This window comes from Coregonus lavaretus (assembly GCF_964263955.1).
Source record: "Coregonus lavaretus genome assembly, chromosome: 18".
In the NCBI taxonomy this organism is placed as follows: domain Eukaryota; kingdom Metazoa; phylum Chordata; class Actinopteri; order Salmoniformes; family Salmonidae; genus Coregonus; species Coregonus lavaretus.
Window position 1 is genome coordinate 27,088,853 of NC_140005.1, and position 21,614 is coordinate 27,110,466.

General features: G+C 49.6%; 1 protein-coding gene across 1 annotated transcript; it reads right to left on the reverse strand.

Annotated features, from left to right (window-relative positions):
• Window positions 1–1,310: 1,310 nt before the first annotated feature.
• LOC311145405 (XK-related protein 6-like) lies at window positions 1,311–4,774 on the reverse strand (the record flags this gene model as incomplete). Its single annotated transcript, XM_084181633.1, has 5 exons — window positions 1,311–1,804; window positions 1,930–2,347; window positions 2,446–2,651; window positions 4,018–4,467; window positions 4,572–4,774. The coding sequence occupies 5 exons, from the start codon at window positions 4,772–4,774 to the stop codon at window positions 1,312–1,314; spliced, it is 1,770 nt and encodes a 589-aa protein (XP_084037759.1). The 3' UTR covers window position 1,311.
• Window positions 4,775–21,614: the final 16,840 nt, after the last annotated feature.

Sequence of the window (21,614 nt, forward strand, 5' to 3'; positions counted from 1 at the left end):
CTTTATCAGAGGACCCTCGAAACGAAGTGAGGTGGGGGGCTCCGAACGCACCTGGAACACCGGACTTTCAACTCCCTCCAAAGATTATCTATGGGGTTGAGATCTGGAGACTGGCTAGGCCACTCCAGGACCTTGAAATGCTTCTTACGAAGCCACTCCTTCGTTGCCCGGGCGGTGTGTTTGGGATCATTGTCATGCTGAAAGACCCAGCCACGTTTCATCTTCAATGCCCTTGCTGATGGAAGGAGGTTTTCACTCAAAATCTCACGATACATGGCCCCATTCATTCTTTCCTTTACACGGATCAGTCGTCCTGGTCCCTTGGCAGAAAAACAGCCCCAAAGCATGATGTTTCCACCCCCATGCTTCACAGTAGGTATGGTGTTCTTTGGATGCAACTCAGCATTCTTTGTCCTCCAAACACGACGAGTTGAGTTTTTACCAAAAAGTTATATTTTGGTTTCATCTGACCATATGACATTCTCCCAATCCTCTTCTGGATCATCCAAATGCGCTCTAGCAAACTTCAGATGGGCCTGGACATGTACTGGCTTAAGCAGGGGGACACGTCTGGCACTGCAGGATTTGAGTCCCTGGCGGCGTAGTGTGTTACTGATGGTAGGCTTTGTTACTTTGGTCCCAGCTCTCTGCAGGTCATTCATTAGGTCCCCCCGTGTGGTTCTGGGATTTTTGCTCACCGTTCTTGTGATCATTTTGACCCCACGGGGTGAGATCTGGCGTGGAGCCCCAGATCGAGGGAGATTATCAGTGGTCTTGTATGTCTTCCATTTCCTAATAATTGCTCCCACAGTTGATTTCTTCAAACCAAGCTGCTTACCTATTGCAGATTTAGTCTTCCCAGCCTGGTGCATGTCTATAATTTTGTTTCTGGTGTCCTTTGACAGCTCTTTGGTCTTGGCCATAGTGGAGTTTGGAGTGTGACTGTTTGAGGTTGTGGACAGGTGTCTTTTATACTGATAACAAGTTCAAACAGGTGCCATTAATACAGGTAACGAGTGGAGGACAGAGGAGCCTCTTAAAGAAGAAGTTACAGATCTGTGAGAGCCAGAAATCTTGCTTGTTTGTAGGTGACCAAATACTTATTTTCCACCATAATTTGCAAATAAATTCATAAAAAATCCTACAATGTGATTTTCTGGATTTCTTTTCTTCTCAATTTGTCTGTCATAGTTGATGTGTACCTATGATGAAAATTACAGGCCTCTCTCATCTTTTTAAGTGGGAGAACTTGCACAATTGGTGGCTGACTAAATACTTTTTCCCCCCACTGTATGTGTGTGTATATGTGTGTCAGAGAGAAGACTCGTACTGCAGTAGTTCGTAGAGCAGAGGTCTGTCCCTGTATCGTATGCCTGCGGCTGCAGGTGTCAGGTACTGCAGTAGGTTGATGGTTCTTCGCAGCCGTCTGTCCACGTAGTGAGCATCCCAGGCCGGGTAACGTTTCCTGGGCATGTCAATCTTTATCAGAGGACCCTCGAAACGACGTGAGGTGGGGGGCTCCGAACGCACCTGGAACACCGGCAGACAGCTGTCTGCGATGACGTCATCACTGTGGGAAGGGGTGGCCAGGTGGGCTGGGGTGGGCGGGGCGGATGGGGGCAGGGGGTTACCCCACAGCAGCTCGTCACAGCAGGTTGAGGCCAAGGTGGGGTGTGTGTGTGAGGGGTGGAGAAGGCTGTAGTATAGAAGCATCACCAGTACTCCACCCGCAAAGGACAGGTAAACACCACACAACGCTGGTACCGCGTAGTTGTCTGTCTCTGCATGGTCACGATACACATACCTGTAACACACACACACGCAACTATTATGATATGCACGCACAAACATTTGTCTCTGCACAATCATGATAGATACATCTATTACAAGATAAAACACATTGGTGTGTCTGTCTGTCTGTCTACATACCACAGTCCGGTGAGAAGTGTATTCTCAGCCAGTACCACAGAGTAGTAAGCAACCATGCGTCCCCTGGTGTGTCCCTCCTTGACGTTGAACCAACAGAAGATGTAGACGATGCCCACCACCATGTTAAACAGCACCTCCTCCCAGCGAGACATACAGAAGTCTGTTCCTCCATGCACCACCCACAGCGCCATGCCACACCAGTGGAGCACCACAAAGATGCCAAAGTACAGGTGGAAGAGGGAGGCGAAGAGGGCGAGAGAGAGAACGCGGGAGGAGATGGTGAAAAGGCGCCAGAGAAGGTGGAGAAGGGCACCGCGGTAACTCAGACTACGCTGGTCATCCCTGGAGTCACGCAGGAGCTTGTGGTACGAAGCCAACACCCAGGATAGAGACAGAAGAGAGCCTAGACTAGATATACCTAGAGAGAGAGGGATTGATTCTCATCTTGATAATACTAGTTGACGAGTGAGTGTGTGTGATATGTGTACCGTGTGTGAACTGTATGTGTATACGTACACTGTAGAGTTTCAGCACGGTTCTGCTGTATCATAATGCAGAGCTGTAGTACTAGTTGAGGAGCTGACTCCAGGAAGGTCTCCAGTAGCCTCAGCATGTTGACGTCTGCGTACTCAAACATCATGGCCCAGTAGAACCTCCTCTGAGCCTCCTTATGCTCCTTCATTCGGTGGGACTGGATACCCAGGTATAACGTACGGATATACCTGGGGGTCAGAGGTTGGAGGTGAGAGGTCAATCATCATGCCCCCTGTAATACCTCCATCATGGCCCAGTGAGAGATAGAACCTGTTTGAATGAATAAGATCAATTACTGAGTGCCCCAGGCTGTGTGTGTGTGTGTGTGTTTGTGTGTGCATGTGCATAGACCTGCTTATACAACCATCTGGGCTGCATCATATGAGCAACTGTCATATGACATCAATAATTCACTGGCCACTTAGAAACACACACATGCATGCGCACACAGGCAGACACACACATTTTACCAGAGAAAATGGAAAAATGCCACATCACTACAGAGGAAGAAGAGAGAGAACCTAATTGATTTGAGTTTCATTTGCGTAAAAATTGTATGTTGTTATCCATCCTTTCACTCTCTCGCTCTCTCTCTCCTTCCCCTCCCCCCTTCACTACTGTTATGCGTGTTCAAGCTCTCTTTTCTCTCCCTTCTACTCCCTCCCTCCATCTCACAGTGATCTATCTCAATCAGACTGAACCATTCCACACACATACACCACTCTTTGGGACAGGCCACTCCATTAGGGGAAGTGTTACACATGGGCACACATGCAGACACACACCACTGGGGAGGGACAGGGTTGTTGTTTTCACTGTGAGCCTTTATAAAAACATGCAAGAAACCACATGACCTGGTGTGTGTGTGTCAAACAGTCATACAGGAGTCATACAGTCAGTCAGGCGCCCCAGCCCACCTTGTATTTGAATGCTCAGTGCATTACTAGTCGAACATGGACGGTCCAAACGCTCCTCAGAGGACTCTCATTTAGGAGAGGGGGGGGGGGGGGGGGGGGGGGGGGCTTTGACCATTGGTGTTCAGTCAGGATTTTTTGATGTAGTGTTTTTCTAGGGTGTAGCGCAAACGCAAGAGAAAATGAAAATCGATTGATTAAACTGTTTTTACCTAACGGTGGGAAAATCAGCTTTATTCAGGTCAGTGCAGCTTCTGCCCATGTTCTGCACACGTGCCCTTTGTTGCTAATATGGCCATTTGGTCAAGTGGATGGTTCGAGTAGCCTTGCTAATGCTACTTACTGTAGTTTTTTGTAGATTCAGTGTTGCCTGTTGTAGAGCTGTGCATGGTGTGTGTGTGTCTGTAAAATGTGTCCTACCTTATCAGGACCAGAATGTCCTGACAAGTCCCCAGATTATTTTTTCACTCACACAAAAGCAAAGCTATTCATTTCTCATATATTGTCTAAGGAAGGTAAACCGCAAACACAGATGCATGCAGCCAAACTCACATAAAGTATGTGGTCTATTGCATGGACCTCATTAGACAGTAGAGAAAGAGAGAGGAGGAGAGAACAGGGTGACATGCTCTGTCCTTACCTCCAGACCTGTCCCAGCTGTAGAATGTGTATGGTGATCTGCCACAGCCACACTGAGGCCGCTCTAACCCGGTCTGTCCAAGGATAAACCCATCTTTGGTCGGCTGGCCCTCGCCTGGTCAGCTTTTCTCTCTCTCCTCCCTTGCTGCAGTCCACCGTCCCCAGCCAGGTGGTCAGACACTCTCCGCTGTAGTCCTGGATGAACCAGCGGAAGCTCAGGATCTGAACCACTATCGACGGCACCAGCACAAGGAAAAGCGTCAGGCCAAACCACAGATAGTCCTGTCTGGTATAGTAGTCTGCAGCGAGAAGTAGGTCCGTTCCCACGTCCCAGAAGAAGACGAGGAGAGCCAGGATCAGCCAGAAACAGTCCAGCCACAGGCCCTCCTCTGGCGGGCAGCGAGTCTCTCTTAAACCGCTACCCCCGCCAACTCCGGTCCCTCCGATCCCTCTATAATAATAATGATCATAGTAATAATGGCAAAAGGGTAAAAATGAGAATAGCCGAGACAATTATCATACTACACACACACACATGCACGCACGCACACTTACCCAGTAGTGTTCTCCCCCAGCAGGTTTCCCAGGCAGTTGGAGCGACAGCCCCAATAGCAGACAGCAGAATGGCAACAGAGACAGATGTGGATGGCTGCGGAGTCCAGAGGCTGACAGTCTCCCTCCGTGTCTCCATCAAACCCCCCCTCCTCCACACCCTCCCCCGTTCCTCCCCATCCCCCTCCATCAGACTGAGCGGCCATGTTACTCCTGTTCCTCTCGTCCCGAACCAAAACACACCCTCCTCCTCTGATCCCACGTCACTTTCCAAATACCACCTGTCCCTCCCCTGCCGCTTTGTTTCTGTCTCTGACTCTCCCGGGGAGCGAGGAGCCATCAGAGCCTGTCACTGCACGACGGCCTCCTCTCCCTCCCTCCTCCCCCTCCTCCACTCTAGGAAACACTCTATCCCCTCTCATACCAGGTGCTCCTCGCGACCAGCGGCAGCGGTGGAATCCGTTCCTGTTCCTCTCCTCCTCCAGCCTCTCTTCATCCCCCTCTCTCTCTCTCCCTCTGCATCTCCTGCCTGGCTGACTCACCACGGTCATCTAGGGAGACAGTGGCTTGTTATGAGGTAATGCAGCATCTTCCGGCTAACAGACCTGTGTGTGTGGGTGTGTGTGTGGGTGTGTGTGATGAGAAGTGATTGTGTGAAAAGCCAATGAATTAATCCTCATCCATGTGGAGCTGTGGTAGCAATTCAGCCTTCCCCCACCTGCCTCTCTGCCTGTCTGTCCGTACGCTTCATTCCACTGATCCACACATACACACACCACAGCAGCCTATGAACTGTCCACTCCTCCCCGCTGATGAGCCCTCTGCGCTGCTACACTCAACACATACTCACACACACTCTGCCTCCTAGTGGTAAGACTAGATACAACATCTGCACATCTATATACACATTCTCTCCCAACCCCTCTCTCTCCTCTCCCTCAAAAGGCTTCTGGCCAACAGCTCAGCCAGCCTAATCACCCAGAACATATGTGTGTGTGTGTGTGTGTGTGTGTGTGAGCCCGGCCAGAGGGGAGAATAGATGGAGAGATGGAGCGAGAGGAGGTAGATAGGGGTGGGAGTTGGGAGAGAGAGTAAGGGGGTAGAGGAGGAGCAAATATAAGGATTTAAGAAGAGAGGGATGGTGGAGGGATGAAGCACAAACCAGCCTCCTCAATCTTTCACTTTCTGCCTCTCTCTTTCTGTGTCTACTGGAGAATAGCATCTCTGTTGCCATGACTACCATCCCAGTGTGGCTGAAGGGGAGTGTGGTAATTTGGTGTCTGTGAAGGAGAGAGGAAGGGAGAGAGTGGGAGAGGTAATTGGTTCTCCCTGTTTTTCCTAATGTGTATCAGATACAAACCACACTAGTCTATTGGCTACAGGGACACTTATGCAATATCGATATTTGCATATTTCATAATGCCAACAAAACACTATATCAAATCGGACTGAGGGAGAGAGGAAGATGTACTCACTTGAGAAGAACATAATGATTGGTCTTTAGAAGCGGGATTGTATGTGATTTTATTTGATGTGACTCATGGTGCTCTGCTATGAATTTTAGTCCTGTGTTTCTGAATGCAGACATCTAGGCTGGGTTTCCCAAATTCAACAGTTCTTTACAGTACATCTTTGGTTCCTAAAGTGTAATATTAGCAACCAGTGTTTCAAATAACACCAACTTGTCATCAAGCTTATGAAAATATCTGGAAACGGTGCCCCAGAATAAAACAAATGCATCAGGATTGACAGAGCGTTTAAATATTGTTTATATATACTTTATTACCAATAAAAATTGTTTGTTTTCATCGTTTGTGTGTGTAACCCGGACCTCTTGCCCAGACCCTCTCACCTCCTTTTGGGTTTGGCTGTGTGTGTGGCCCCAGCGGGGTCACTGGTGTGTGTGAGGTCAGGGTGTGTGTGTGAGTTCAGGATGCGTGTGTAAGGTGTGTCCCTAACAGTATACTGCACTAGGTATGCCACCTCCTGGAGAAACAATACACAGTAGTGGTGATGGTGTGTGTGTGTGTGTCTCTGTGTGTTTGTGGTGTGTACCTGTCTGTCCAGTCTGTGGTCCTGGGGTGTGTCCAGTCTAACCTCTGACCCCTGTGGCCCCTCCTCCTCTCTAAGCCTCCGGAGCTCCTCCCTCTTCTGTTGCTCGGCAATCTACTAAACTATATAAACGTAATTGTTTTAAGAAGGTCATACAAAGGATCATTTAGCTATTTGATTTTGAATTTTAATATAATATAATTTAAAATATATATACAGTACCAGTCAAAGGTTTGGACACACCTACTCATTCAAGAGTTTTTCTTTATTTTTTACTATTTTCTACATTGTAGAATAATAGTGAAAATATAAATGTAAATGTAATATCAAAACTATGACATAACACATATGGAATCATGTAGTAACCAAAAAAGTGTTAAACAAATCAGAATATATTTTATATTTGAGATTCTTTAAAGTAGCCACCCTTTGCCTTGATGACAGCTTTGCACACTCTTGGCATTCTCTCAACCAGCTTCACCTGGAATGCTTTTCCAACTGTCTTGAAGGAGTTCCCACATATGCTGAGCACATGTTGGCTGCTTTTCCTTCACTCTGCGGTCCAACTCATCCCAAACCATCTCAATTGGGTTGAGGTCAGGTGATTGATATCTCTAGCTTAAATTGATGGATTTTTATGGGGATTCCCAGTTTCCCTACATAAGACAAGACTCTTGTTGGCGGCAAAAGGTAGGATATGGTTATGTACGTTTAATAATCATAGACGGCGTTGTCTAATGGATAAGGCCTCTGAAGATCCAGAAACTTTGTGGTCTTTATATCTACTTATTTAGACAAAAATCCCTACATAAGACATGCCCTTTTTTGCAAGGTAGTAAGTACAATGTCATATAGGATATATAGGAGTAGACCGTGTGGCCTAATGGATAAGGCATTTGACTTTGACTTCTAAGATTGAGGGATAGAGTCCCTTCGTGGTCGTTTAATTTCACTAGCTTTACTTATTTAGACTGGTCCAAATTTCAGTACTTAAGACATGACTCTTGTTGCCGGGAAAAGGTAGGAACTTGTCATGTATGTTTAATAATAACAGACTGCATGGCCTAATGGATAAGTCGTCTGATTCTGCATCAGAAGTTTGAGGGAGAGTGTCCCTTCGTAGTTGTTAAATATCACTAGCTTTCCTCATTCAGACAGGTTCCCAATTTCCCTACATAAGACGTGTTTCTTGTTGCTGGGAAAAGGTAGTGTATTGTTATGTAGGTTTAATAATCACAAGACACAGAGATGATGGCGGACTGAAGATGACGGTGCAGAATGCCACGTGAAAAAGCTTCGAAATTAATGTCCCTAAAAGTGACCAAATAATTGTACTTTTACGCTGATCTGCTCACTCGTGGGCAACAACATCCAAAATGAATAATAACTCAAAACAACTTGTAAGGCTAGAGAATTTTATAGACAAACACTACCAACGCAGTCATAACAAAAACATGGCGGAGAGTAAACACGGAAAGAATGGAGAACCAAACTCTAAAAGAAAACTAAGAGACTCTTCTACTGACAAGGATGACCTATTTTCACCACCCTGTACGGTAAGCGTGGAAACCGAACTGCTAAAATCTATAAATGCTAAATTAGGCGTGCTTGAGTTAGTCAAGAGATGAAGGCGAGCCTTGAAATGAGTAATGAGAAAGCCGTGACACCGGAAAAAGTAACTAAAAAGCTGAAGGGTACAATCAATGTTATCGAAGCTTACGCTAATGAACTTAAAAGAGAGAACAAGTTGTTCAGATAATCCTTACTTGATATACAGACTAGATCAATGCATGAAAATCTGATGCTTACCTGAATTAAAGAGGATTAAGGTGAAGATCCAGAGAGTGTAGTGAAAGAATTCATGATTAAAGCGCTGCAGATCCCAGGCGAAACTGTTGCCCAAATTAAACTCGAACACATACATCGTTTCGGAGAGCGTTACTAGCGTCCAATCGTTGCCAAATTTGCAACCTTTAAAGATAAAATAATTAGTATTCAATTTTTTTATGTATAGTATTTCTAAATAGATAAAATATAGGCCAATTCATTGTCACGGATTCTGCCGAGGCTGCTCCTCCTCCTTGCTCGGGCAGGCTTCGGCGTTCGCCGTCCCCGGAGTACTAGCTACCACCGTTAGATGTTTCAGTGTTTGATTGCTTTTGTCTGTCTATTGCACCTGTGTCCGTTTGTGTCTGATTATGTGTCCTATAAGTTGCCTGTTTTGTGTTGGTTAGTTTGTGTGTTGTTATTCGCCTGTCCGTTAGTGCTGCGTGTTTTCTCTGTTTGTTGTTTTTGTAGTTTACGCAGAGTTTGCGTAATCGCTCGCCTCTGGTTTATGTTGAGGCCGTTGATTTGTATTGTGCCTTGTGTTGCACTAGTAAACTTTGTTGGACTAAGCTTCGGTGTCCTGCGCCTGACTCCCACACCACATTCACCTCAGCTATTGACAGAACAACACACCATATGGAGTCAGCAGGAGCAGCGGCGGCACCCAAGTCGCTGTAGGATCGGATCAGCGACCAAGACGCCATGATCCGGCAACTTGGGGCCGCCATGAACGAGGTGTCCAACACTCTGCGCCGGTTGGTTACGGGAGAGGTGCCCACGCCTTCGCACACCTTACCATCACCATCGGCCAGTCCTCCTCTCCCAGCACCGGAACCCAGTGGCATTCGGCTCTCGCTCCCGAGGGCATATGATGGTTCTGCAGCCGGGTGTCAGGGGTTCCTCCTGCAGGTGGAACTCTACCTGGCCACCATACACCCGGCGCCCTCGGGATACGAGAGCGTCTCCGCCCTCATCTCCTGTCTATCCGGCAAGGCGTTGGAGTGGGCCAACGACGAATGGAGGGGAATAGACGCCGCCACCATCACCTACGCGGAGTTCTCCCGCCGCTTCAGGGCTGTGTTCGATCATCCACCTGAGGGGAAGGCGGCGGGGGAGCGTCTGTTCCACCTCCGACAGGGGAAGAGGAGTGCACAGGAGTTCGCCCTGGAGTTCCGGACTCTAGCGGCGGATGCGGGGTGGAATGAGAGGGCCCTCATCGACCATTACCGGTGTAGTCTACGAGAGGACGTTCGTCGTGAGCTGGCCTGCAGGGACACCAACCTATCCTTCGACCAGTTGGTGGACATTTCCATCCGTCTCGACACCCTGCTGGCTACCCGCGGACGTCCCGAGTGGGGGTCGTCCATTCCACCCTCCAGCACCTCCGAGCCGATTCCCATGGAGCTCGGGGGTGCTGGCGCTAGGGAGAGGAGGAGAGAGAACCCGAGGGGGGCCGTCCCCTGCACCAACTGTGGCCGTGGAGGACACACTGCGGCTAGGTGCTGGGGAGGGTCTCCTGGGAGAGGGGACAACAGGTCACGCACTGGGGAGTCATTTCAGGTGAGTAGGCGCCCCACTTACCCAGAGCTCTCTGTTGGTCACCTGTGTATACCTGTGAGATTTCCACAGGTGGCACCTCATTCCCAGCATAAGGCGCTAGTAGATTCAGGCGCAGCTGGGAATTTTGTTGATCGTGAATTTTGTTATAGGTTAGGAATTCCCCTTCGGCCGGTAGAAGCCCCCTTTCCTGTTCATGCCCTAGACAGCCGGCCGCTGGGGTCGGGGTTGATCAGAGAAGTCACAGCACCACTTAAGATGACGACGCAGGGGGGTCATGAGGAGATCATTCAGTTTTATCTGATCGACTCTCCTGCGTATCCCGTGGTGCTGGGGCTTCCCTGGTTAAGCGCCCATGATCCTACCATTGCGTGGCAACAGAGGGCTCTTATGGAGTGGTCTGCCCAGTGTGTAGGGAGATGTCTAGGTGTTTCCTTAGGGGCGACCTCGGTGGAGAGTCCGAACCAAGTGCCCGCAATGCGCATTCCCCCTGAATATGAGGATTTAGCACTTGTGTTCAGCAAAACTAGGGCAACACGGCTACCACCTCATAGACAGGGGGATTGTGCGATAGATCTCCAAACGGGAGCGGCACTTCCGCGGAGTCGTGTGTATCCCCTGTCTCAAGAGGAGACAGCGGCTATGGAGACTTACATAGCCGAGTCCTTGGCACAGGGATACATACGGTCCTCCACTTCCCCGGTTTCCTCAAGTTTCTTCTTTGTGAAGAAGAAGGACGGGGGTTTGCGCCCGTGTATTGATTACCGTAGTCTCAATCAGATCACGGTTAAGTACAGTTACCCTCTTCCTCTGATTGCGACTATGACGGAGTCATTACGCGGAGCGCGGTTCTTCACAAAGTTGGATCTCAGGAGCGCGTACAATCTGGTGCGCATTAGGGAGGGGGATGAATGGAAAACAGCATTTAGCACCACCTCGGGTCATTACGAGTATCTCGTCATGCCATACGGGTTAATGAATGCTCCTTCAGTCTTCCAATCCTTTGTTGACGAGATTTTCCGGGACATGCATGGGCAGGGTGTGGTAGTATACATTGACGACATCCTAGTGTACTCTTCTACACGAGCCGAGCATGTAGCCCTGGTGCGCCGAGTGTTGAGGAGGCTGTTGGAGCATGACTTGTATGTCAAGGCAGAGAAATGCTTGTTCTTCCAGGAGTCCGTCTCCTTTTTGGGTTATCGGTTGTCCGCGTCTGGTGTGAAGATAGCGGTTGACCGTGTGTCGGCCGTGCGTAATTGGCAAACTCCAACCACTGTAAAAGAGGTGCAGCAGTTTTTGGGTTTTGCTAATTACTACCGGAGGTTTATCCGGGGCTTTGGACAGGTGGCAGCTCCCATTACGTCCCTGCTAAAGGGGGGTCCGGTGCGTTTGCAGTGGTCAGCTGAGGCGGACAGGGCGTTTGGTAAACTTAAGAACCTGTTCACTTCGGCTCCGGTGCTGGCGCATCCTGACCCCGCTTTACCATTCCAAGTTGAGGTAGACGCGTCCGAGGCCGGTATTGGGGCAGTCCTGTCGCAACGGTCCGGCACGCCACCTAAACTCCGCCCCTGTGCGTTCTATTCTAAGAAGCTCAGCCCGGCGGAGCGCAATTATGACGTAGGGGACAGGGAGCTGTTAGCTGTAGTCCAGGCCCTAAAGGTGTGGAGGCATTGGCTTGAGGGGGCTCAACACCCTTTCCTCATTCTGACTGACCACCGTAACCTGGAGTACATCCGGGCAGCTAGGAGATTGAACCCTCGTCAGGCTAGGTGGAACATGTTCCTGACCCGGTTTGTTTTTAAGATCACATACATCCCAGGGTCCCAGAACGGTAAGGCAGACGCCCTGTCCCGGCGGTATGACCCAGAGGAGAGGTCCATTGAGCCTACTCCCATACTGCCGGAGTCTTGTCTGGTGGCTCCGGTGGTGTGGGAGGTCGATGCGGAGATCGAGCGGGCACTGCGTACCGACCCTACTCCCCCAGAGTGTCCGGTGGGGCGGACGTACGTTCCGCTCGAGGTTCGTGACCGCCTTATTTATTGGGCTCATACATCACCTTCCTCTGGACATCCAGGTATTGGCCGGACAGTGCACTGCCTTAGCGTGAAATACTGGTGGCCAACGTTAGCTAGGGATGTGAGGGTTTATGTCTCCTCCTGCTCGGTGTGCGCCCAGTGTAAGGCGCCTAGACATTTGCCCAGGGGAAAGTTACATCCCCTGCCCGTTCCACAACGACCATGGTCCCACCTCTCGGTGGATTTTGTGACTGACCTTCCCCCCTCCCAGGGGAATACCACTATTTTGGTCGTTGTGGATCGGTTTTCTAAGGCCTGTCGTCTCCTCCCAATGCCGGGTCTCCCTACTGCCCTACAGACCGCTGAGGCCCTATTTACCCACGTTTTCCGGCACTATGGGGTGCCCGAGGATATAGTGTCTGACCGAGGTCCCCAGTTCACCTCCAGAGTCTGGGGGGCGTTCATGGAACGCTTGGGGGTCTCGGTGAGCCTTACCTCGGGTTACCACCCAGAGAGCAATGGGCAGGTAGAACGAGTCAACCATGATGTGGGTAGGTTTCTGAGGTCCTATTGCCAGGGCCGGCCGGAGGAGTGGTCTAGGTATCTCCCCTGGGCAGAGATGGCACAGAACTCTCTCCGCCACTCCTCCACTAATCTAACCCCTTTCCAGTGTGTGTTGGGGTATCAGCCGGTCCTGGCACCATGGCACGAGAGCCAGATCGAGGCCCCTGCGGTGGACGAATGGATTCGGCGCTCGGAGGAGACGTGGAACGCTGCTCATGTCCATCTGCAGCGGGCCATCCGTCGACAGAAGGCTAGCGCCGATCGCCACCGCAGTGAGGTGTACGCACCGGGAGATCGAGTCTGGCTCTCGACTCAAAACCAGCCCCTCCGCCTGCCCTGCCGGAAGCTGGGTTGGCGGTTTGTGGGGCCCTTTAAAGTCCTGAGGAGATTGAACGAGGTGTGTTACAGGTTACAACTGCCTATTGATTATAAGAATATTAACCCCTCGTTCCATGTGTCTCTTCTCAGGCCGGTGGTAGCTGGTCCACTCCAAGAAGGTGAGATAGGAGAGACCCCTCCGCCCCCTCTGGACATCGAGGGAGCTCCGGCGTACACGGTCAGGACCATCTTGGACTCGAGACGTCGGATGGGGGGTCTCCAGTATCTCGTGGAGTGGGAGGGGTACGGTCCGGAGGAACGGTGCTGGGTGCCTAGGAGGGATATCCTAGATCCATCTCTCCTGACTGAGTTCCACCGTGGTCATCCCACGCGCCCGGCTCCGCGTCCTCCTGGTTGTCCCCGAGGCCGGGGTCGGCGCACGGCTGGAGCCGCGCGTCAAGGGGGGGGTACTGTCACGGATTCTGCCGAGGCTGCTCCTCCTCCTTGCTCGGGCAGGCTTCGGCGTTCGCCGTCCCCGGAGTACTAGCTACCACCGTTAGATGTTTCAGTGTTTGATTGCTTTTGTCTGTCTATTGCACCTGTGTCCGTTTGTGTCTGATTATGTGTCCTATAAGTTGCCTGTTTTGTGTTGGTTAGTTTGTGTGTTGTTATTCGCCTGTCCGTTAGTGCTGCGTGTTTTCTCTGTTTGTTGTTTTTGTAGTTTACGCAGAGTTTGCGTAATCGCTCGCCTCTGGTTTATGTTGAGGCCGTTGATTTGTATTGTGCCTTGTGTTGCACTAGTAAACTTTGTTGGACTAAGCTTCGGTGTCCTGCGCCTGACTCCCACACCACATTCACCTCAGCCATTGACATTAATGAAATAATAAATCCAGAAATTTGAGAAACTGGAACACAAAAGTACCAAAAGCCCAAAATTAGGCAGGAATTAAGAAGATAGGAATAAAAACACGACAAACAAAGGACATCAATGGCACAGTATTTGGGTATGTACGGGTGTATACGTGAGGGGAGTGCGGGTGTGTAGGAAGATGCCCAACCTCATTAATGCTCTTGTGGCTGAATGGAAGCAAGTCCCCGCAGAAATGTTCCAACATCTAGTGCAACGCCTTCCCAGAAGAGTGGAGGCTGTTATAGCAGCAAAAGGGGAACCAACTCCATATTAATGCCCATGATTTTGGAATCTGTGATGAGTACTGAGGATACGAAGAGGTAGGACGTAGACGCAGGAATCAACAATGTAAAGGTTTACTTAACACTGAGCAAGAGAACAACAAAGAGCGAGTACACGACATGACACTAACAATCACACACACACAACACAACACTAAACAGTCCAGGGCTATATAGGGATGGTGATGAGATGAGGTGCAGGTGCGCTGGAGGTGATTAGGCTGCGTTGGGTTTCCATTCCGGTGTTGCCGAGGTGGTGCGCTCAGACCGGTGGCTCAGTAGACCGGCAAATCAGAGCAATGGAGGGGAAACCCCCCCCCGGACGCGCAGCTCCCGCCGCAGGACGTCGCCGGCCAGGAGGACGAGGAGCGGGCCGGTCAGGGCGGCAACGGTGGAAGTCCTTAATTAGGTTGGAGTCCAGAACGTCCCCTGCCGGAACCCAGCTCCTCTCCTCAGGACCATACCCCTCCCAGTCCACCAGGTAACGGAGCCGTCCTCCACGGAACCTGGAGTCCAGCAGGTCCCTCACAGCATATGCCGGACTCTCATCAATGTCCAGGGGTGGGGGGGGGCGTACCCCGGGGGACGGCATACGCCAGAGGACCAGGAACCACCGGCCTGAGGAGAGACACATGAAAAGTTGGTGAGACACGGTATTGAGGGGGAAGGAGCAGCCGGTACGATACCTCATTTATCTGCCAGAGGACCTTAAGCGGCCCCACAAACCGGGGGCTCAGTATCTTGCAGGGCAGGCAGAGAGGGAGGTTTTTAGTGGACAGCCAGACACGATCACCAGGCTGGCCTACGGGAGTCTCACTGTGGTGGCAGTCAGCTTGGTCCTTCTGCTGACTAATGGCCTTCTGGAGACGGACATGGGTGGCGTCCCAGACCTGTCCGACCCTGCGGAACCACTCGTCGACAGCAGGCGCATCGGTCTAGCTGGGTGTCCAAGGGGCCAGGGCCGGCTGGTACCCCAGGACGCACTGGAAGGGAGTGAGCCCTGTGAAGGAGTGAACGAGGGAGTTCTGGGCATATTCTGCCCAGGGAAGAAACCTCGCCCACTCACCCTGCCGGTCCTGACAGTGGCCACGAAGAAACCTCCCCAGCTCCTGGTTCATGCGTTCCACCTGCCCATTCGACTGTGGCCTATACCCGGAAGTGAGGCTGGCCACGGTTCGAGGCTGGCCATGGCTTCTGTCCTCCGGAAGTCCATAATGCCGGAAGACCTGTTGGAACAGGATCTCAGCGACCTGGAGAACAGAAGGAAGACCAGTTAGTGGCAAAAAACGGCATGATTTGGAGAACCAATCTCCGACCACCAGGACTGTGGTGAAGCCGTCAGAACGTGGAAGGTCGGTGACAAAGTCTATGGACAGGTGTGACCAAGGTCGCTGAGGCACTGGGAGAGGAACTAGTTTGCCTGCCGAGGCGTTCTCCTGAGAACGGAGGGGCGTTGGCAGGCACTGGGTCCTCCTGAGTCGTCAGGCGGATGTCTTCGTCCACATCCCAAACGACTGGTGCCACGATGAGAGACGGAGGCAGGATAGGACTCCCCAGATCCTTCCTTTCTCCGGTATGGTGCAGTCTGGGGAGGGCGTCGGCTTTCACATCCTGGGCGGTAGGACAGAATAAACTGGAAGCGAGTAAGAAATTGGGCCCATCTGGCTTGATGGGTTTCACTGCCCATATGTGCTCCAAATTCTGGTGGTCAGTGAGAATCTGGAATGGATGGACTGCGCCCTTCAGCCAGTGTCTCCATTCCTCCAGAGTGAGGACCACCGCCAACAGCTCCCTGTCTCCAACTCTCTGCAGGGGTAAACCTTTTCGAGAAAAAGGCACAGGGATACATTTTCTCTGGCTTACCTTGCCGCTGGGAGAGGACCCCACTCCCTCCTCAGATGCGTCTACATCCAGGATGAAAGGACGATCTGGATCTGGGTGTTTTAGGAGGGGCTCTGTGGTGAAACTCTCCTTCAGCCTCTTGAAGACAGCGTCAGCCTCAGGGTTCCAGGCCAGCTTCTGAGGCCCACCCTTAAGGAGAGAGGTGAGTGGGGTGGCTATGGAGCTGAAGGACCTGATGAAACGCTAGTAGAAATTTGCGAAGCCCAGGAAGCTCAGTAGGCCCTTGATGGTGGTGGGGACTGGCCATGACCTGACGACGTCTGTCTTCGCTCTTTCCATGAACACCCCCTGAGGACTGATCCTGTATCCCAGGAAGGAGATGGCCTGTTCGTGGAATTCGCATTTCTCCCCCTTCACCAACAGGCTGTCTTACCGGAGGCGGAGTAGGACCATGCGGACATCCCTGACGTGCTCCTCGAACATAGCTGAGTAGATCAGGATATCGTTGATGTACACCACCACCTGTCTACTCAGCATGTCTCGGAACATGTCATTGACGAAGGACTGGAACATGGAAGGTGTGTCGGCGAGGTCGTAGGGCATGACGCAGTATTCATAGTGGCCTGAGGTAGTGCTGAATGTCGTCTTCCACTCGTCTCCTTCCCGGATTCGGATCAGGTTGTAGGCACTCCTCAGGTCCAAGTACCGGGCCCCTCGCAGCTGCTTGATGGCCAACGGAACCAGAGGGAGGCGGTACCGGTACTTGGTGGTGACTGCGTTCAGCCCCCGGTAGTCAATGCATGGCCTTAGTCCTCCGTCTTTTTTGGCCACGAAGAAGAAGCTGGCGAAGGCAGGAGAGGTAGAGCGTCTGATGAACCCCTGTTTCAGTGTCTCCGCCACATACTTCTCCATGGCCTCAGTCTCCGCTATGGAAAGGGATTAAATACGACTCTTCGGGGGTTGTTGTCCCTCCAGCAGGTCAATGGCGCAGTCCCAGGGCCTGTGAGGCGAGAGACACTTAGCCTTGGAGTCATACCGCCTAGATAGGGAGCCGCCAGGAGATCTGTGATCCGTGGTGGTGTAGGGGGTGCTGCCCACCTCCATGGGTAAGGACTCGGAGGCAGGGCTGCTTCCATAGCTCAGATGGGGTGAGCGTCGAGGCTCCGGGTGGTGTTGGGAACGCCGTCGGTCTCTCAACATGTCGTCAAGACGAATGGACGTGGCGATGAGGGTATCAAGGTCCATCTCGTCGTCCCGACATGAGAGTTCCGTCGTGATATCCTCCCATAAGCCTCTCCTGAAGGCCGTGCGCAGAGCACGTTCATTCCAGCCTGAAGACGCCGCCATCATGCGAAAGCTCAGTGCGTACTCGAACGCGGCCTCCTCTCCCTGTTGTAGCCGGGGGAGACGCTCACCCCCGGCCTTTCCCTCCATGGGATGATCGAACACCGCCCTGAACCGATCGAGGAAGGTGGAGTAGGGACGCGCCGCGGCCTCACCTCCTTCCCAGACTGCCGTGGCCCAATCCAGTGCCTTTCCCTTCAGTAGCGATATCACCAGCGCTATCCTGGCTTGGTCCGATGGAGATGCTCCACACTGACGCGCCAGATACAGTGAAACCTGTAGCAGGAAGCCTCTACATTTAGTTGTTTTCCCGTCATAGCGCTCCGGCAGGGCGAGGGGTCCCTCAGACGTTGGTGATAGCATGGGAGGAGGTGGTGGACTGGGTGCACTCGCCGCTCCCTGAGGTGGAACCGGAGCGATGGTCAATTTATGCAGCGTTTGGAGCACTTCCTGCATGGAGGCGTTCAGCTGGGCAATCTGCTGCTGGTGCTGGTCGAGGCGCTGGGAAACTCCAGGAGGATTACCTGCTGCATCCATCTTTGTGAGGTGTGTGATTCTGTGATGAGTACTGCTGATATGAAGAGGTAGGTCGCAGATGCAGGAATCAACAATGTAAAGGTTTACTTAACACTGAGCAAGAGAACAACAAAGAGCGAGTACACAACATGACACTAACAATCACACACAACACAACACTCAACAGTCCAGGGCTATATAGGGGTGGCGATGAGATGATGAGGTGCAGGTGCGCTGGAGGTGATATGGGTGTGTTGGGTTTCCATTCCGGTGTTGCCGAGGTGGTGCGCACAGACCGGTGGCTCAGTAGACCGGCGAATCAGATCGCCGGAGGGGAGCAACGGGAGGAGACGTAACAGAATCAGATGTTCGTCGTGCAGGTGTCCACATACTTTTGGTCGTGTAGTGTATATATATAAAAAGGAAGCAAAGTACTTTAAGCATGTTTTCATTCCAGTCTCCTCCCTCGCCATTAGCTGAAGTTAACTGTAAGTTTTTTTCTTCTTCTATTAATAGTGTAAAGTTTGCCTCCCGAGTGGAGCAGCACTCTAAGGCACTGCATCGCAGTGCTTGAGGCATCACTACAGATCCAGGTTCGATCCCGGGCTGTGTCGCAGCTGGCCGCGACCGGGAGACCCATGAGGCTGCGCACAATTGGCCCAGTGTCGTCCGGGTTAGGGGAAGGTTTGGCTGGCCAGGATGTCCTTGTCCCATTGTGCTCTAGCGACTCCTGTGGCAGGGCAGGTGCATGCACGCTGACATGGTTGCCAGTTGTACTGTGTTTCCTCCGACACATTGGTGCAGCTGGCTTCCGGGTTAAGCGAGCAGTGTGTCAAGAAGCAGTGCGGCTTGGCAGGGTCGTGTTTCGGTGGACGCATGGCTCTCGATCTTCACCTCTCCTGAGTCCGTACAGGAGTTGCAGCGATGGGACCAGACTGTAACTGCCAATTGGATATCATGAAATAAAGTTCAAGTCCGGGAAAATATTTTTCCATGTACTCAAAGGTCCATTATTAACATGTTTTAACCACTCCTATAAAAATGTGAGACTATCAGATAATCAGCAAGAAGGTCTGATTTTACTGTTACTGAAACAGGACCCAGGTGGTAAATGTAAAGATCCAGTCCACCTAAAAATCTGTATACCACTTACACTTCAATGTTGTAATGCCAAACTCCTAGCAAAATGCATTGCGCATAGAATTAAAAAGGTATTGTTGGATATTATTCATCCTAATCAGACAGGTTTTTTACATATCGTGTAGTTTACCAATAGAATGGTCCGACAGTGAAGTGGACATAATCGGTATTCATATCCCAAAATAAATAACTGATCTCACTGCAATACATTTTAATAGAAAGTTAGCCAAATTAGAAAAAAAAAATCACCCTGATTAATTCTTTAGGTTTACCTATTTACTTATGGCCCTGCCTACACATAACAACTTGTTTTTTAATTATATGAGCAAAAACATACTCCACTTTATTTGGAACGGCAAGCCAGACAAAATTAAACAGGCCTATTTATGTAATGAATATGAATTCGGAATATGAAATATAAAAGCATTGGACCTCTCACTAAAGGCTTCAGTCACAAAAACTTTACTTAAATGTGAACTGGTTCTGTAGCAAATTAGTAAGAATGGCTCACCCCGTGTTCAAGAATGGCCTTTTCCCATTCATTCAGATTACAACCTCTCACATTCGGTTATTTGAAAATGAAATAATCTCCAAAATATCGCTATTTTTAAAACAAGCAATAGAAAGCTGGTTTCAATTTCAGTTTAATCCACCAGAAATTCAGAACAAATATTAGAACAAATATTATGTCACACATGCAGTTAACAAAAATATATGAAAATGTCTGCTCTATTCAAAATTACAACCAACTGATTGCAGCATTACCGCTGCAAGTGGAAAGGGGAGAAGGTAAGGAACTTGTCTGTCCCTGCATTAAAGACCAAAATTGGCTAAAGAAAATAGTGATGAATAAAAAAGTATACCAGTTTCATTTAAGGACCAAAAAGTGTACAGCTGCGCCATACAGGTTGCATAATAGTTTTAGATGTACTGATTCCATGGCAACTGGTCTATGAACTGATACACAAAATGACGCCGGATTCAAAACTTAGTTTTTCAATTTAAATTATTAAACAAAATTATTGCAACCAATAGAACGTTATATGTATGGGGGATACAACAATCCCCGCTCTGCAGATTTTGCTGAAAATAGACAGAATCATTAGATCACTTGTTTTGGTACTGCCCATATGTAGCTTGTTTTTGGTCGCAGGTTGGCTGAAAAATTGCAACATTTAATTGGAGTTAACTCTGCCAATAGCACTGCTGGGTGACTTGAAAAGTCATAGTCAATCGATCAATCATATAATAATACTCTTAGCAAAGGTGTTTATCTTTAATTTCCCATCTGTAGAAACTATGAGAATGGAAAGGTTCAGAACGTTTGTGAAACATCACAGCACAGTGGGAGAAAATATATGGCAGCTAGAAATCAAAACTGGATGTTCCTTTTTTCCCTACATAAGACAAGGCTCTTGTTGTTTTGAAAAGCAAGGACATTGTTGTATAGCTTTAATAATCTCAGACTGCGAGGCTTGAGAAATATTGCGTATGATTCTGCTTCACAAGATTGAGGGATAGAGTCCCTTTTGTAGCTGTCAAATATCCCTAGCTTTCCTCATTTAGATAGGTTTCCAATTTCCCTACATATCTCTTGTTGCCTGGAAAAGGAAGAACATTGTTATGGAGGTTTATTAATACAGGACTGCGTGGCATAATGGATAAGGCGTCTGACTTCAAGTAAGAAGGTAGAGGGATAATGTCTCTTTGTACTTGTTAAGTATCACTAGCTTTCCTCATTTTAACAGGTTCCCAATTTCGCTACGTCTGTTGTTGTAAAGCAAAGGTTGTACAACGTCTTACAGGAGTGGATTGAATAGACTGAGTGGCTTAATGGATAAGGCGTCTAACTTTGAATCTGAAGATTGAGTGTTCGAGTCCCTTCGTTGTCTTTTAGTTTCAATAGCTAAGCTCATTTGGACATGTTCCCAATGTCCCTAAATAAGACATGGCTCTTGTTGCTTGAAAAGCTAGGACATTGTCATATAGCTTTAATCGTCTCAGACTGCGAGGCCTGAGAAATAATGGATAAGGCGTCTGACTTCAAATAAGAAGATCGAGTGTTAATGTCTCTTTGTACTTGTTAAATATCCCTAGCTTTCCTCATTCAGACAGGTTCCCAATTCCGCCTCTTCTATTGCTGTAAAGCAAAGGTTGCACAATGTCATATTGACATTGTTTGGGTAGACTGCGTGTCCTAATGGACAAGGCGTCTAACTTCAAATCAGGAGATTGTGGTTTTGAGTCCCTTCGTTGTCATTTAGTTTTAATAGTTCAGCTCATTTGGACATGTTCCCGATGTCTCTAAATAAGAGACGGCTCTTGTTGCGTGAAAAGCTAGGACATTGTTATATAGCTTTAATAATCTCAGACTGGAGGCTTGAGAAATATTGCGTCTGATTCTGCTTCACAACATTGAGATATAAAGTCCCTTTTCACCAGCTTTCCTCATTTAGATAGGTTTCCAATTTCCCTACATAAGACATAGTACTTGTTGCCTGGAAAAGGAAAAACATTGTTATGGAGGTTTATTAATCACAGACTGCGTGGAGTAATGTATAAGGTGTCTGACATCAAATAAGAAGATCACGGGATAATGTCTCTTTGTACTTGTTAAATATCATAAGCTTTCCTCATTCAGACAAGTTCCCAATTTCGCTACGTCTATTGTTGTAAAGCA